This window comes from Phlebotomus papatasi, chromosome 2, assembly GCF_024763615.1.
Source record: "Phlebotomus papatasi isolate M1 chromosome 2, Ppap_2.1, whole genome shotgun sequence".
Taxonomy (NCBI): domain Eukaryota; kingdom Metazoa; phylum Arthropoda; class Insecta; order Diptera; family Psychodidae; genus Phlebotomus; species Phlebotomus papatasi.
In genome coordinates, this window is record NC_077223.1 from 14616114 (window position 1) to 14633553 (window position 17440).

Below are 17440 nucleotides of genomic sequence, written 5' to 3' on the forward strand. Positions count from 1 at the left end.
TAACTTCAGGTAGTCAGGAAAAATTATTTTCTCTATGGGTCACGGGTGACCCAATCATCCTTAAAGGGCTAATAAAAGATCAGTAATTTACTCAAAAGCCGGAAGTGGGTAACTGACAATATTTTAAATCAACTTGTTGAAAGAACTCCTATCAAATTACTGATTCAATCGATTTTTGTAAACTCGAGAAGAGTGCCAAAACCATACAAATGCTCTCGTGCTCCTCATTCAAATCTCTTTAGCTAATTCAATTATTCCCTCAATAATTTTACGCTTACCCTCCAGAGAGAAAATATACTTCGCAGAAAACTTTGCAATAGTTTTCATCCAACTCTTGCTTCGGAAACACCTCTCTGTGCCAAAAAAAATGGGAAAGGACGATGGAGAAGTGGCTGCTCTCAGGGAAGAACTAAATGGATTGATTGGGAAAATCAAGGAGGATCAGAAAAAAGTTGCTGATTGTTCCCTGCAGGATAAGTGTGGAGATGTGGGTGGTGCTCCAAAACTCCATATAAGTACGAAAAAATTCCTAAAAGGGCACATTAATAAAGTAAATTCCGTGCACTTTGCTGGAGACTCGCGCCACTGTGTTTCCGGATCTCTGGATGGAAAACTCATCATCTGGGATACTTGGACAGGAAATAAGGTTCAAGTTATTCCTCTGAGATCATCTTGGGTCATGAGCTGTGCATTTTCTGCATCAGGCAATTTTGTTGGTGAGTTTTTTGTAACTTATTCCAGAAAGTAAGTTCTTAATGCAATTTCCTGGACAGCTTGCGGCGGGATGGACAATATGTGTACCGTGTACGATCTCAACAATAGGGACGCAACAGGAACGGCAAAAATTGTCCGAGAACTTGCAGGATATGAAGGATTCCTAAGCTCATGTCGCTTCCTAGATGATAGAAATATCCTCACGGGATCAGGAGACATGAAAATGTAAGCAATACTTAGTTCTGAATCAATTTAAAATAGGATAAATTGCTTAATTCAGAACCTACTTTAAATAGGAGTATTTTGCAACGCCAAATGGTAGGGGAAAGCACTCTCCCTTCGAACGTTCATGCCTTCGAATAATGTGAATTTTCTTTTAGTTTTCCTAAGAGACTTATACGTTTCTATTAAATATTAGTTAGCTTATTATAAATTATTAATAATTATGTGATATTTATGTGTAAGTTTTTTAGAGAATTAAAAGAAATTCACATTATTCGAAGGCATGAACATTCGAAGGGAGGGTACTTTCCCCTATACAGACGATACAGAATTAAGGTGATTCCTTCATAATCACACCTTATTATGATTACTCCGATTTTCTTAAAGTGTTCAGATCGTTCTGTCCTTCACAGGGTATATGATTTGAACATCCCTGATATCGAAAATGATAAGCCGACATTTTTATATCCTGCACGCCGTCCGTAGTACGCAATATCTCCAGTTTGGAAAGAGCTATCTGCATAGGGGAAAGAGTGCTACCTTCAGACGACTCAAGCTTCGAACAACTCATTTTTTTTCGGTTTGTTCTTAATGAATTAACACAAAAGTCCAAATTCTTGAAATTCCCTCCATTTAGGAGCCTAGAAAAAAATGGGTCGACCGAAGGTAGCGTGCTGTCCCCTAAATTTTCTAAAAAATAGAATTTAGAGAGCAATAAAAAAATGGACATTGCTATGATTTCTCGATATATTTCGAGTTAAAGATTGCAATTCTAAGAAATTTTGCTGATAGCGTGCGGAAAAAAAGCGTCGTGGGTAATAGGACCGATTTTTGTGAGTCGTGAAATTTTTTGCGGATTTTCGTAGCCACGAAATTTTTCGTGAATTTTTATGGAAACGAAATTTGTCGTAGATTTTCGTGGTCAAAGATTCTCCGTGGATTTTTGTGGTCACGAAAGTTTTCGTGGATTTTCACGGGCTATGAAACTGGACTTTCGTGGGCACGAAATTTTCCGTGAATTTTCGTGAGCACGAAATTTTTTGTGGATTTTCGTAGACTATGAAATTTTTCGCAGATTTTCGTGGGCTAGAAATTTTTTGCTCATTTTTGCAGGCTACGAAAGTGGACTTTCGGGGAGAACAAAACTTTTAACTGATTTTCGTGAGTACGAAATTTTTCGCGGATTTTTTGCAGGCTACGAAATTTTTCGTGGATGGTCGTGGGCACGAAAGTTTTCCTGCTTTATTGTGGATACAAAATTTTGCGAATTTTTGTAGGAACGAATTTTTTCACGGGTTTGCGTGGACACGAAATAAATTACGGGTTTTCGTGGGTACGAAATTTTTTGCGGTTTTTGTGGGCACGAAATTTTTCGTGGACTTTCGTGCGCACAAAATTTTTCACAGATGTTTATGGGCACGAATTTTTTCGCGGATTTTCGTGGGACACGAAATTTTTTACGAATTTCATGGGCACAAATATTTTCGCGGATTTTCGCAGGCTACAATTTTTTTCGAGGATTTTCATGGGCACATAAGTTTTCGTGGATTTTCATGGGAACAAAAGTTTTCGTGGATTTTCATGGGCATGAAAGTTCTCGTGGATTTTTGTGGGAATGAAATTTTTCGCGGATTTTCAAAGGCTACGAAATTTGTCATGGGCACAAAATTTTTAAAGATTTTTCGTAGGCACGAAATTTTTGCGGGATAGGCACGAAATTTTTCGCAGATTTTCATGGGCTCGAAAATTTTCGTGGTTTTGTTTATCATGGGCAGGGCACAAAAGTTTTCGTGTGTTTTCATGGGCTCGAAAATTTTTGTGTATTTCTGTGGGCGCGAAATTTATCGCGGATTTTGGTAGGCACAAATTTTATCGCGAATTTTTGTTGACACGAAATTTACGTGGATTTTTCGTAGGCACGAAATTATTCGTGGTTTTTCATGGGCATGAAATTTTCCGTGGATTATCATGGACACGAAAGTTTTCGTGGATTTTTTTGGGAACGACATTTTTCGCAGATTTTTGTTGGTAGTTCCTAAAAGTTTTCGCAAATTGTTGCGGAACACGGGATTTTTTGCGTGCATTATTCAGGCCCACTTTTTCGAATTTGCAATGAAAGAATCACACCTCTATGTTGATTAAAGCTTTTCACTATTTTTTCTTATGATTATAATCTGTGACACATCGAAAATCAATTAATTTATAATTTTTAATAAAAAATAACATTTGGAGCAGAGTTTGATTTAGGCTCCCCTATATATACGTCCTTTCAATTTATTTTCAGATGCATCTGGGATTTGGAAAGCGGCAAGAAAACATCAGACTTTGAAGCTCATGCTGGGGACGTGGTGTCAATCTCACTGTCTCCCGATGGTAAGCAGTATGTGACTGGATCTGTGGATAAGACCTGCAAACTTTGGGATGTCCGGGAGGAGAGTCCGAAGCAAACATTCTTTGGTCATGATGCTGATGTTAATAGCGTATGCTTCCATCCAAGTGGACAGGCTTTTGCTACAGCTTCAGAAGATAAGACAGCACGTCTCTTCGACATTCGCTCAGATCAGCAACTATGCCAGTTTGAGCCACCCAATAAATCCTGTGCCTTTACATCTTGCGGTAAGAACAACTCTGCATGTAAATGGAATTATTTAGCTTCAAGTAAGGAATTTTTTTTTGTGTTTCTTCAGCTGTTTCACTGAGTGGAAGATATGTACTGTGCGGAAGTGATGATAATAACGTGCATTACTGGGACTCCTTGAAAGGGAATCATCTCGGAATTCTACCAGGGCATGAAAACCGTGTTACTTCCATCTCTATGGCTCCGAACGGCATGGCTCTAGCTTCATGCAGCTGGGACAACAATGTTAGAATTTGGGTCTGAAGCAGATCTTCAGTGTTGGATTTCCAAAAATTGAAATTAAAAATGTTTCTGGATTTTTTCCTCACAAATAAAGGAATTCATCTGTTTTTTTAACCCATAAAATAAGAATTTTTGAAAATGTTTCTGCAGTTCCATCCTTTAAGCTGGCTATACATTAGGCATAATTTATTGAAATATTTCTTTTCAATGTCAAATATTGACAAGATTGCCTCCACATTGCAAAGATTTATTGACATAAATGTTTCAATGTTGAAGAAAATTGTCCAGTGTGTAGGCAAATATTGAAATATTTGTTTCAATATGGAACATTTTATTCAATATTTTATTTCATTATTTTGAATGGCTATAATGGCCTCTACACACTAGAGATATTTATGTCCATATTAAAGAGTTTTTCTTACACAAGCGTAGGGAATTAGCTCCAATATGGACATAAATTTCTTTAGTGCGTAGTGGCCATAAACTAGGCCAAATTATGTCAATAAAAAATTTCAAAGTCACATTGAAATAAAATTTCAAAGAAATTCTAAATATCAAATTGATTTGATATTTCCTTCAATATTTTTTAATGGTCAGGAATCTTCTTCCTTCAGAACATCACAGAACTGCCGGATTTTAATTGTTCATGAACGAAAACACATCCAAGATCAAAATCCAAGTCAAGACACATTTCTCCTGCTTCCTCCAGAAAATTCCAGATTCTTGGAATTTGGTTATATATTTTGTTTAATCTCCTCAAGAACCCAACTTGGTCAGCACTAATCACCTGCTTCCTCCAGAAAATCTCAGAACTTCTGGGATTTTCTTGAATATTATGCCCAAAGCACTTCAGATACTTTCTGTAGTCAGCGGATTCCTGGAGCTTCCTCCGGATTTCTGGGATTTCCTGGAGGAAGCTCCAGGAATCCTCTGACCACAGAAAGTATAAGAAGTGTTTTTAATATAATTTACAGGAAAATCCCAGAAGATCTGGGATTTCTGGAGGAAGCTCCAGGAATCCTCTGACCACAGAATGTATCAGAAGTGTTTTTAATATAATTTACAGGAATATCCCAGAAGATCTGGGATTCTGGAGGAAGCCGGAGAAATCTTCTGACCAACTTGGGTATTTTTGGATGTTTTTGACAAAATACGGAAGAAAATCCCAGAAGATCTGTGAATCCCTGACTAGACTGGTGGTTTTAATATTGAAGTCAATTTGTTCAGTGTGTAGGTAGGCAATTATTGAAATATTGGTTTCAATATTCGTTTCAGTTTCTTTTCAATGTCACTTTGAAATGCTATTATTTAAATAATTTGTCTAATGTGTAGACAGCTTTAAGGAAGAAAGGGTCAAAAATTGGGGGTCAGAAAAATCATTTTTACCTGGCAGGGCAGTGCAAGATAACTTTAGATGACCGTTGAAAAAATTTCATTTTTGGGTCATCGGTGACGGTTCCCAGTGTGCCCAATCATCCTTAAAGGGTTAAGAGTTAAGACGATCCTCTGGCAATCCCAATGAAATATTTTTAATTTAATTTTTAATAAATCTCAGTCAACGGACTAACATTTGAATTCAAACAGTTGCATTTTCACTACTATCCACATGAACGCTGCAGTCGATTTTCGCCGCAGTAAAGTGGACGCCCGAAGGAAAACAACAACACCGCCAGGAGATCCAAGAAAACCCAAAATACCTGGAAAAACCGCTATCCTCTTTTGTGATTTTCGTGGATTTACACCACCATGGGTGGAGAGTCGAAGGCAGAGTACATAATTCAGCAATTGAATGTTGGCAATGCCAAGAAAATTGCTTTGATGATGGTTCTGGCTTTCATGGCATATCACGGATTGCTTCACTTGCGCTACGGTGAGTTTATGCAGTTTCCGGACTGGGTTCCGGATGTTTAATATATGGTTAATGTTTCAGGCACGGATTCGTGCAAGTGGCTTCTGTCGAATGGTAGATTTAAGGGAGACAAAGAGTGGCAACCGTACGGATGCATGATGCACAGGTGGGTGCGGGCAGACAGATACCCCAAAAGTGTTTAATGACTATCGATTTCATTTAAAAGCTATAATGAAAAAGTTCTAATGAAACAAAATTAGTCTAAGGCGTCTAATTGGTCTCATGCAACAGGTATTCACAGCAAGACACCCGTCGATGTTTCCGGTATTTGGCTTTCTGGGGCAATGAGAATCACTTTGTTTTCATCGGCGACCAGCGTCTGCGAATGCTATACGAAGCCTTTATCAGTCATCTCCATCCCAGCGATGATGACAATGGCTCTCTAGCTGACTCTCCGGTTCCAACAAATCTCGAATTTCACGATTTCAAGCTCAAACTTCGCGTTAACTATGTCCACACGATGGATGTGGCCCGTGGGATGGTGGAAGAATTTTCTGCATGGTGCAAAGATGAGGATCCACCATCTCTGATCGTTGCAAGTTGCACGCATAGCAACTTCCTGAGCGGAAACACTACAGATGACCTTCTGAAGAGCTTTTCCAACAACATGACACATCTGGTGCGCCCGATTGAGGAAGTACTGGCCAAGAAAGTGAGAGTTCTGTGGAAATTGCAAGATCCCATTGTGGAGGACAAAGTACCCAAGGAGTGGAAATCCCTGACGAATGATGATATTGAAGCGCTCAATCGAGCCACTCAGATGGTTCTCAAATACTCAAGTGTACCAGTGTGGGCCTCCTCGAGGCTCATTGCACAGGGGCTCCTTGATGAGGCCACTGAGGGCGTTCAACTGGGACCGCTAGCTCTCAGGCACGACGTCCAAATTCTCCTCAATATGTACTGCAATGACTACATGAATTTCAACGATGGGACATGCTGCAGCAGCGCAGAGCCCTACACTATTCTGCAGGTAAGGATGACTTATTCTCTACACTGAGAGAAATCCGAAAAAGTTAAAATAACATTCCGGAAATGTTAATTTTACCCTGCAGTATTGATCCAAAATCGGTGTAAATATTACCCTTTTTAGGTGTATTGAGGGTTAAAGTTACCTTTTTTCATGTTAATTTTTCCCTTAAAAAGTGTAAAATTAACATTAAAAAATGTTGATATATTTTTACACCTAAAAAATGTTAAAGTTATGAGGAAAAAAGTTAATCGCACCCTCTTTTTTCTCAGTGTAACAATCACTAGAACCATCCATCTTATCCTGGGCTCCGCGTGCTTGTGCCGAGATCCCGAAAAACGGAATCCTACACTGAGAAAAAAAACGAGGGTGCGATTAACTTTTTTCCTCATAACTTTAACATTTTTAGGAGTTAAAATATATCAAATCAACATTTTTTAATGTTAATTTTACACCTTTTTAAGTGTAAAATTAACATGAAAAAGGGTAACTTTAACCCCCGATACACCTAAAAAGGGTAATATTTACACCAATTTCGGATCAATAGTACAGGGTAAAATTAACATTTCCGGAATGTTATTTTAACTTTTTCGAATTTCTCTCACTCAGTGTAAAGTCCTGGATTTTAACCCTGGGATTTTCGAAATCATACTTTTATCTAAGATTTAGATTAGATCTTTCTGATAAAATACGGGATAAAATAAATTAATGTCTTGGCTAACACGAAATATCCAAATACAGTGCTGTCTCTCTATATGCACAGTTTGGGTACTTTTTTTGACAGTTCTCTCTCTGAATATGCACACCTTTTTTTTAAATTCCCAACGGTTTTCTTTCTTTCTTTTAATAAATTATCATTTTTTTATTGTTCTAGAATTTCCCGTGTTATTTTAAATATAATCACATCGAACAGACTGGGCTTTTTTACATGGTCATTGCTTTTTTACTCCTTCATTGCTTTTTTACACGTGGAAAAAATATTCAAAAAATTGAGGCATCAAACCAATTTTTGCATCAATTTGATCTTTTTCCGTTCTCTGAGACAATATTCTGTAAAAAGAAAATGATATTTTAGTAAAATTAGCCAAATTTAAATACCTTGAACAAAAAGCAAAAAGCAATTGCCCGGTCAATTGCTTTTTCTTGACACTTCCATATTACATAGTCCGTTAACATTCTCTATTTGAATTCACTGTTCGAAATTTCATCGATCACCATCGAAATCAGCTGATGCCAGGAAAAATCAAAACAAAGGAAATTTTGCTCATAAAACTCTTGTGAAAACTTTTGAAATACATTTAAAATGACTCTAGGCTTAGTGAAATTAAAGTTTAGTATAAAATACATGTGAATAATGTGAACTACATTGTTTTGAACAACTGAAAATATTTACCGCCTTGGACAATTTACTTACACTGGATGGCGCTGTTCTCAGTGAGTTATCTAATCGAAAAAAATGAAGGTGTCATATCACTTCTCCATTGCTTCTTTGAAAATCGATTAAAAGAGCAATGGCCCAGTAGCATCGAACAGACTGGGCCATTGCTCTTTTAATCGATTTTCAAAGGAGAAATGGAGAAGTGAATATGACACCTTCATTGTTTTCGATTAGATAACTCACTGAGAACAGCGCCATCCAGTATAAGTAAATTGTCCAAGGCGGGAAATATTTTCAGTTGTTCAAAACAATATAGTTCACATTATTCACATGTATTTTATGCTAAACTTTAATTTCACTAAGCCTAGACTCATTTTGAATGTATTTCAAAAGTTTTCACGAGAGTTTTATGAGTAAAATTTCCTTTGTTTTGATTTTTCCTGGCATCAGCTGATTTCGATGGTGGTCGATGAAATTTCGAACAGTGAATTCAAATAGAGAATGTTAACGGACTATGTGATATGGAATTGTCAAGAAAAAGCAATTGACCGGGCAATTGCTTTTTGCTTTTTGTTCAAGGTATTTAAATTAGGCTAATTTTACTAAAATATCATTTTCTTTTTACAGAATATTGTCTCAGAGAACGGAAAAAGATCAAATTGATGCAAAAATTGGTTTGATGCCTCAATTTTTTGAATATTTTTTCCACATGTAAAAAAGCAATGAAGGAGTAAAAAAGCAATGACCATGTAAAAAAGCCCAGTCTGTTCGATGTGAGTCTGTTCAATGCTAATATGAGACAGAAAAAATAAAATTAAGAAAATTAAAAACAAGAAAAATTAGTTACCAAGAAAATAATTTTCTTTATTACTTTGTCAAAATGTAAACAAATTGATTTTGAATGCAACCGACACAAAAGCTGTGCATATAGAGAGACAGCACTGTACAGTAATAAATGGTAGCTGAGATTCTTTCCAGGCAATCTCGGAATGCTTGTAATTCGGAATTCGCGAAAATTCGATTTTGAGTTGAATTTTCGGGGTAACAGTTTTGTCGTCGCGATACTTTACCCCTAAAATTCAACTCACTGTTGAATCTTCACAGATTCCGAATTGCAAGCATTTCATGGTCGCCTGTAAAGATTTTCAGCTACAATAAGGCTTATCTGGGTTTATCTTTGATCATTTTCTATTCTAAATACAGTGAGCGAAATTCAAATAGGGACAGACCTCTAAGTGGATGGTGGGTCTGTAAGTCTGATCGACCCGATACATTGTTGTATATAATATAGGCCTATCTAACAACACTTTTTATCCTAGTGACCCACGTGCATCTGCACACGTGCGTGTACGCGAGCCAAAATATTAAATTTTTAGGTGATTTTTGAGCGAAATTCAAATAAGTTTGAGTACAGAAGACTAACAAAAGAAAAAAGTTAATTGAAATCGGATAAAAAATATTAAAGATAGAGTCCGTTCATTTTCGGTATAGTCATAGGCGTACCGTGGCGGGGGCGAAGGGGGCAATCGCCCCGGGCGCTGTAAAAATAAGGAGCGCCGTATGGCAACCAAAAAATTTAAGGACCTAAAAGATTAAAGCGTTATAAATGAAGACGCTTTAAAAATGAACACTTAGAAAATTAGAGTTCCTAGACGCCAAGAAATTAGAAAGAATGAAAACAAGACGCAAAAAATTAGGAGTATTTAAAAATTGGACATTTAAATTTAGAGCGCCCAAAAAATTAGGGGCACCAAAAAATTAAATTAGACGGTGAAAACTTAAGGCGTTAAAATATGTAGGCGACCCATTTCTAAAAGATTTTCATCTCAAACTAATTCAGAAACTCTGCTAGATGGACCATAAGTTTCTCTGACAGATATTCTCAAGAAACACCGAAAAAAAACCTAAAATACCAGTCCTTTGAAAGAACACGAGAAAACTTTGCTGCACAGTGTTATACAATGAATTTTAGAGTCAATTTTGTCGGAAACCGTAAGAAATGGAGGTCTAGAATTTTAGATCTGTTTGGAGCACCCATTGTGCTTATACGGGCTTCAGACCTAAGGGCCTTGACAGACATGAGAATTAGCCGAGAGACGGCTTAGCGTAATTATATTAGAAATAATTGTTAAAGTGCATTTCCATCATTTTCCACTAAGTCGTCTCTCGGTTTAAGTCGTAAGTGTGTCTAGGGCATAAAGGCGTCTACACATTGGGAGCAATTTTCGTTAAATTTGCGTTTTTGACAGAAATTTGACGTTTCCCCCTACAACGCTGCAGGGAATTTCCTTCAAAAAAGCAATTTTTGACAAAAATTGCTCCCAATGTGTAGAGGCCATAAGGCTTAGCCACAAGGCTTAACTTCTCAAATTTCTTATTAATCGAAAGTTTTTGGAAAATTTTGACTTAGAAATGGATTTTTAAGGAAAAATAATCAATTTGAACCAAAGGAACAACTAAAATTGGTTGTTATTCAGGATTTTGAAACCTTCGAAAACTGGTATAGCCTAGTTTAGTAGCTCTAGTCTGAAAACGGTTTTACGATGTGCATATAATTCCTCTTGGGATAAGGAAAATTCTATGAACAAAAAATACAATCCGCGAATAATTTCACAAAAGTCCGTAATTGTTGTAAATATAAAAAAAAATTAAACTTTTTTTGCTTTCAAAATTCACATTTTAACATTTCTCAATTTTTATAAAATAAAATACACAAAGCAGAACAACATACCTTTCAATAAAAAATAAATTTATTTTAGTCAGATAACTTTAAATCGGTATTTTTCTTAAAATTCGAAATGAGTTTTTTTGCACAAATATTATTTTTTGCTTTTGTTTGACCAAAAACTGGGGATAGCAACTAAACGAAGAGTCAAAATGAGTTCAAACTTTCAAAAAATTTTAGTAAGACTATTACCGAAGACACTATAACACTTTTAAATTAATAAAAACTTTGTAATCGCAGTAAATGTGATTATTGTGAAGACCGTCTTGAGATGGTCTTACACTCAATCACGGTATTATGCACATTTTCGGGACTGAAAAAAAACGCGCGAAATGGCATTACGCATCGAGGAAATTTGCATACCCGCAGGGGCTTTCTTTTGAATAAATCGACCGTAGAACGAATTTCGCGCGGAATAAAAGTAGTTCAAACAGAAAGATTCAACTGTTTAATAGAAATGCATTAACAAACAGTACTTTTTGGCAAGAGTTCTTCAATAAATGGTTAGAATATTTTTTAAAAAAAATACCTTAATAAAAGAAATTACAGTTTTATTCTGAAAAAGTAGCAAAATGTTTTCAAATTTTCCGCGTCGCAAAATAGTATGCATTCAGGCGTATTTCAAAAATGATTTCATTTGACTCCCAAGGGTAAGCATACTTGCATAGTTGTATGTGCATAATTCCGTCAGATGCATAATCCCGAAAGACTTAATATCGGGACTGAGTGTACCTGATAGAGGGTTAACCTAGCCCGAAAACAGCTTGCCGATATCTCGTTCCATTCTCTCTCCAGAAGTGGTTAAAAGTCGGTAGGATCGTTATCCCATGCTTTTTTATGACTTTGATGTTATACCTCAAAAGTACTTTCTCACCATGTATTGTTTACCGGTTCAGAAGCGATTTAAACCGATTTATGAATGGTTCAAAAGACCGAGCAAAAAAGCTTGATAGTAATATGATCGAATTTCGGATAAAAATTAGTTATCGGTTATGAACCGCTTGATTATCGGTTCATAACCGATTGGAATCAGCTCAGGCTTGTTTGGAATTCCAAGACCTTTCCAATGAACCCAAATATGACCTCATTTGTTTGGGAAATACGCTGTCTGAAGCCTTTTTAACCTTTGACCTTGAAAAATCTTTATTAGGAATAATTCAAGAGTATTTTTGTATATGGACAAAATGTTCACATAGGCAACCTCTAAATTCTAAAACATATCCAAAAATTGAAGAAAATAACGTATTATGAAGATAGGCCGGAATGTTATCCAAACGCAACCGAATTTCTGTTTCAGGTGGTCACATATGCAATTTTAGGTGTTTGTGTGGCTCTGTCTGTGGCAATGCTTCTGCGACGATGGATGCAGAACTTTCGCGGTCAGACACTGTATATGCCCCTCAATCAGCCAACTCCAGCAGATTCCATCTCACCCATTCACGCACTCGCCACTCTTGCCTTCATCATGGCCTATTTCTACCTCTGTGATCGCACGAATTTCTTCATGAAGGAAAACAAATACTACTCAGAATTCAGTTTCTGGATTCCTGTTGGCTACGTCTTTGCCCTGGGGCTTTTTTTCACCGAAGATAGTAGATTCACGAAGGTGCTGCACCGTGATGAGACGGATGAACTCAAAGGATGGATGCAGCTGGTGATTTTGGTGTATCACATGACTGGAGCTGAACGTGTTCTACCGATTCATATGCACATTAAGGTGCTTATTAGTGGCTATCTCTTCCTTTCGGGATATGGTCATTTCACATACATGTGGCAGACTGGGAATGCGGGTCTGGTTAGATTCTTCCAGATCCTCTTTCGTCTCAACTTCATCACCATTCTCCTGTGCTTGTGCATGAATCGTCCTTACCAGTTCTATTACTTTGTACCCTTAATCTCTTTCTGGTACTGTATGATTTATGTGGTCCTAGCCCTTCCGCCACACATCACAGCTGCAACAGTAGACGCTAATCCCTATCAGTACCTTTATCTGGCTGCTAAGTTTGTGACTCTGCTTGGCGTTATCACGATACTCTTCATGTCGGAGGTATTCTTCGAGCGCATCTTCGTCACGCGACCCTGGAAGGCACTCTTCGTCACGACAGACGATGACATCCACGAATGGTGGTACCGCTGGAAGCTCGACAGGTGAGATACTACACATTCACTTTCAGCAACAGGTCAATCCTCAAGCGAAATGCCCCAACTCGCTTTTCTCAGCATTTCGGAGAAACGATATTGAAATCAATTAATTTATGAATATTCGTTTCATTAGTTTTTTTTATGAAGAATTTTATTTAAAATAATTATCAATCCTATTCTGACGGGCGTTATATAAATCTGTGTTCAAAAGACATTTTATTAATTTTATCTCTTTTTAAATACGAAAATGAAACTGGGCAGTGTAAAAAAATTCTTGAATCGTTTAGATTTAGAGGTAGTAAAAGCGCACAAATTATAATAAAATCACCAACGACATGTCAAAAATCTCGCGTACCCCTGTATAAGACCCTAAATTTTTAATATCACCTGCAGGGATCCTAGTTATTTAAGTCCTTGTGAAACTTTACTATACCGGGCTTGCTTAAACTAAGGGCCGTAATGTCTCATAGAGGAACTATGTCTTTTCACAAGAAAGTTTTCTAATGTGCATTATTATTATTTTAGAGTATAACGGGGTAATTTACAATGGCATTAAATAAACAAGCAGTAAAAAGTCAAATTTGGTCAGCAAAAAAATTTGAAATGATCAGTAAAAAATAAAAAAATGGTCAGTAAAAAATAAAAAAGGGCAGCAAAAAGTTTAAAAAGATTAGTAGAAAATTAAAAAAAGAGCAGTACTTTATTAAAAGCGATCAGTAAAAAATGAAAAGTGGTCAGCAAAAAATTAAACATGATCAGTGAAAAATAAAACATGATCAGTAAAAAGCAAAAGATGATCAATAAAAAATAAAAAGTGGTCAGTAAAAAATTTAAAATGAGCAGTAAAAATATTGAATTTGGTCAGCAAAAAATTAAAAATGATCAGTAAAATTATTTAAAAAAGCAGCAAAAAAATTAAAAATGAGCAGTAAAAAATAAAAAGTGGTCAGCAAAAAATTTCAAACGAGCAGTAGAAATATTCGAGATGATCAATAAAAAGTTAAAAAGTGATCAGCAAAGAATTAAAAATGAGCAGTAAAAAAATAAAAAATGGTCAGTAAAAAACAAAAAGTGGTCAGCAAAAAATTAAAAAGTGATCAGTGAAAAATAAAATATAGTCAGTAAAAAATTAAAAATGAGCAGTAAAAAAATAAAATTTTATCAGTAGAAAATCAAAAGGGGTCAGCAAAAAATAAAAAGTGGTCAGCAAAAAATTAAAAGTAATCAGCAAAAAATTAAAAGCGATCAGTGAAAAATAAAATATTGTCAGTAGAAAATTAAAAATGAGCAGCAAAAAATAAAATTTGGCCACATTTATTTTTTTATTGTTTACTTTTAATTTTTTACTGACCAATTTTTATTTTTTACTGACCACTTTTAATTTTTTACTGACCGATTTTTGTTTTTTACTGACCACTTTTAATTTTTTACTGACCTCTTTTAATTTTTTGCTGACCAATTTTTATTTTTTACTGCTTTTTAATTTTTTGCTGACCACTTTTTAATATTTCACTGATCAATACGAATATTTCTACTGATCATTTTTAATTTTTTGCTGACCACTTTTTATTTTTTACTGCTCATTTTTAATTTTTTCCTGATCAACTCGAATATTCTTACTGCTCATTTTTAATTTTTTACTGACCATATTTTCTTTTTACTGATGATTTGTAATTTTTTGCTGATTAATTTTTAATTTTTTACTGATCAACTCGAATATATCTACTGATCAATTCGAAGTTTTTACTGACCAAATGTAACTTTTTACTGACAAAATTTAACTTTTTACTGACAAAATTGAAAATGTTTGCTGATTATTTCGAATTATTTGCTGATCAAATTTGATTTTCTGCTGACCACTTTTAACTTTTTACTGACCATTTGTTTTTTGCCAAAAGAAAATAATTCACACTCTGAACAACGTTTAAATTAAACTATATTTTCTAAAATTTCTCGGAATTAAAAAAAAAAATCTGTTATCAGATTAGTTAACCTAGTCCTTGAACGAAGGATTTTATGTTTGCTTCATCACAACTTATTTTACAAAACAAAACGTGGCGTAAAATACATCAAAAATGGTATTGTACGAAATTCTCCCAAAAATTCAAATTTAATTTTTTTTAAAAATTCTTCGCTCAAGGAATAGTTTAACTCATTAGATAATAGGAAATATTTGGTTTTTGGATTTAAGAAAAACCTACTCCGAGAATTCCTATTCACCGAAAAGTATTCTTTAAAAAAAAATGTCATTAAAAATGAGGTACCAGAGTCTGAATTTTTAAATAAATAAAAAAAAATATTTCAAATAATTTTTTTATTATGTTGGAAAAAACTAATCCCTTACATAACCACTTAATGCATATTTTGGAATATATTGGATGATTGCATAAGTTCGTAGGACTCCTAAATGTAAATTTCATCAGATATTTTCTTTTAGAAATACTATTTGTATAATCAAGGATGTACTCTCCATTAATCTTAACACTTGTCCTCGAAAAATGTATAAGTTTACAAATTCCATTTTTAAAGGGAGAGTCTGTTTTTCTCTTGAAGAAAGTTAGTTCGCAAGGTAGTTTTTGACAGCTTGAGCAAATCCATATTTTTTGCACACCAAACTTCTGCATAGATTGGAACAAATGATATTCTAAAGGGACAATATCTGAAGAATAATCCAAGTTCTGGAGAATTTCCTATTGCAATTGTCATTTTGGAAAATCATGCCCTTTCTTTTGCCCAAAATTGGACGTTTTTAAAAATAAGAAAGTTTTTAAAAATAAAAAATAAAAGGTTGGTGATTTTTTCCAAGACTTTTTTGGTTGAATATTGTTCTATTTGACCTATTACTTATTACCTGTCACCAATCAATCCAGAAATATTTCTTCATCGAAATAAAGAAATAGAGAAATAAAGAAATAAAGAAGACGCGCTTAAAAGTTTTCGGTGTTCTCCCGAACGCTTGCAAACCTATTCAGTTATTCTAGAAAAGAGTTTATCTTTCGATTCAGGCAATAAAAAATAATTTTTTTACCTTCTAATTCAGGCTTCCCCTTTAAGTAAGTAAAAAATTACAAGGACTTAATTAACCCTCTAACGGTGTTTTCTTTAATATGCGAAAAAAAAGTTCTAAAACAATGTTTTCTAGGATAATTATGATCCAATAAAGTCGAAAAAACCATCCTTTCTTCATTATTTTTTTTAGTTTAGGCGCTAGGTGAGAAAATATAAAAATTTTTTGAAACTCTTTTTGCTTCTAAAATTCACATTTTTAGTTTTTTCAATTTTTTTAAATAAAATATACAAAGTAGAATGACATATCTTTCAGTAAAAAATAAATTTGTTTTAGTCAGATAACTTTAAATAGATATTTTTATGGAAATTGGAAATGAGTTTTTTTGCACAAATATTTTTTGTTGCTTTTTCTCTGACCTGTCACACAAAACTGGGAATAGCAACAAAACGAAGAGTCAAAATGAGTTCAAACTTTTAAAAGATGTTTATAAGACTATTACCGAGGACACTATAGCACTTTTAAATAAATAACACCTTTATTGTCGCTGTAAATGTGATTTTTGTGAAGACCGCCTGGAGGCGGTCTTACCTGTTGGAGGGTTAAATGTGTTATATTAATTATAAAAAATAATTCTGTACATTTTATGGTGATCCCCAATTGGATTTTATAATTTGATCAGTTTGTCAATATCAAAAGTTTCCGTTTAACCCGATATTAAATCCATAATGAATTAGTAACTAATTTTTTTTTCTAAAGACAAGTCAGAAAAGCTAATCTAAGAGTATATTTTTTTAATCCAATTTGATATTCTAAAGAAAATCAAGCATACAGTAAATTGATCAGCATCTTGAGTTGTACTAGCAAATGCATTTCCCTGCAGGTACACAATAACATCCGGAATGATATTCGCGGCGATCTTTCACGTGGCTCAAAAGTACGCTGTGTTCGATGACAACAACCATGGGAATCTCTTCTCGCGACGGATCTCTCTGACAGCTACACTGGCTGCCGTGGGTGGTGTTGGCTTTTACACCACTTTCTCCTTCCTCTGCCGCAATAAGCAGGAGTGTGAGGAGATTCATTCATATATTGTCTTCATTCCAATCATTGGATATATTGTACTGAGAAATATCTCGGGAATCCTTCGAACGAGGTACTCATCCTTTTTTGCCTGGTTCGGACGAATATCACTGGAATTGTTCATCTGCCAGTATCATATATGGCTGGCTGCTGATCGACATGGTGTATTGGTGCTAATTCCTGGTTTTCCCACACTCAATGTCATCATAACGAGTTTCATCTTCATCTGTGTGTCCCATGAGGTTCATCGGCTAACACTGGTCCTTCTGCCATATGCTGTACCCAGTGACTGGAAGTTAGTTGTGAGGAATTTTGTTGCGTTTCTCATCATCCTCATCCCCATTGCACGGTATGATGGCATGTTTTAAAAGGTCTCAATATGGTGTGTTTCCGCCAATTTGGAAATCAGGTAATATTTATTGTTTCTCCGCGA

At 35.1% G+C, this 17440-nt stretch overlaps 3 protein-coding genes across 5 annotated transcripts in view; 2 read left to right on the forward strand and 1 right to left on the reverse strand.

The window, feature by feature from the left end:
• The window catches only part of LOC129802702 (parathymosin-like), a 265721-nt gene that overhangs the window by 201598 nt on the left and 46683 nt on the right, over window positions 1-17440 (reverse strand). The gene's annotated exons all lie outside the window — the stretch shown is intronic.
• Window positions 309-3919, forward strand: LOC129802693 (guanine nucleotide-binding protein subunit beta-2). The gene is made up of 4 exons (XM_055848710.1): window positions 309-716; window positions 774-939; window positions 3221-3552; window positions 3624-3919. The coding sequence occupies exons 1-4, from the start codon at window positions 368-370 to the stop codon at window positions 3815-3817; spliced, it is 1041 nt and encodes a 346-aa protein (XP_055704685.1). The 5' UTR covers window positions 309-367; the 3' UTR covers window positions 3818-3919.
• LOC129802681 (N-acetylneuraminate 9-O-acetyltransferase) overlaps window positions 5427-17440 on the forward strand; it is a 49155-nt gene continuing 37141 nt past the window's right edge. For 2 of the 3 annotated variants that reach the window (XM_055848683.1, XM_055848682.1), the window contains exons 1-5: window positions 5427-5666; window positions 5727-5811; window positions 5937-6675; window positions 12073-12923; window positions 16808-17416. In XM_055848683.1, coding sequence (XP_055704658.1) covers window positions 5543-5666; window positions 5727-5811; window positions 5937-6675; window positions 12073-12923; window positions 16808-17375 — 2367 coding nt within the window. In that variant the 5' untranslated portion in view covers window positions 5427-5542 and the 3' untranslated portion in view covers window positions 17376-17416. Of the gene's footprint in view, window positions 5667-5726; window positions 5812-5936; window positions 6676-12072; window positions 12924-16807; window positions 17417-17440 lie in introns of those variants that run through there. The other variant, XM_055848685.1, reaches the window with a different exon arrangement.

Bases quoted from the DNA above. Each gene is read 5' to 3' on its own strand.
- LOC129802693 (XM_055848710.1), top strand. From the start codon at position 368: ATGGGAAAGGACGATGGAGAAGTGGCTGCTCTCAGGGAAGAACTAAAT. The intron at 717-773 runs GTGAGTTTTTTG...TTTCCTGGACAG, and splicing joins TGCATCAGGCAATTTTGTTG to CTTGCGGCGGGATGGACAAT. The intron at 3,553-3,623 runs GTAAGAACAACT...GTGTTTCTTCAG, and splicing joins CTGTGCCTTTACATCTTGCG to CTGTTTCACTGAGTGGAAGA.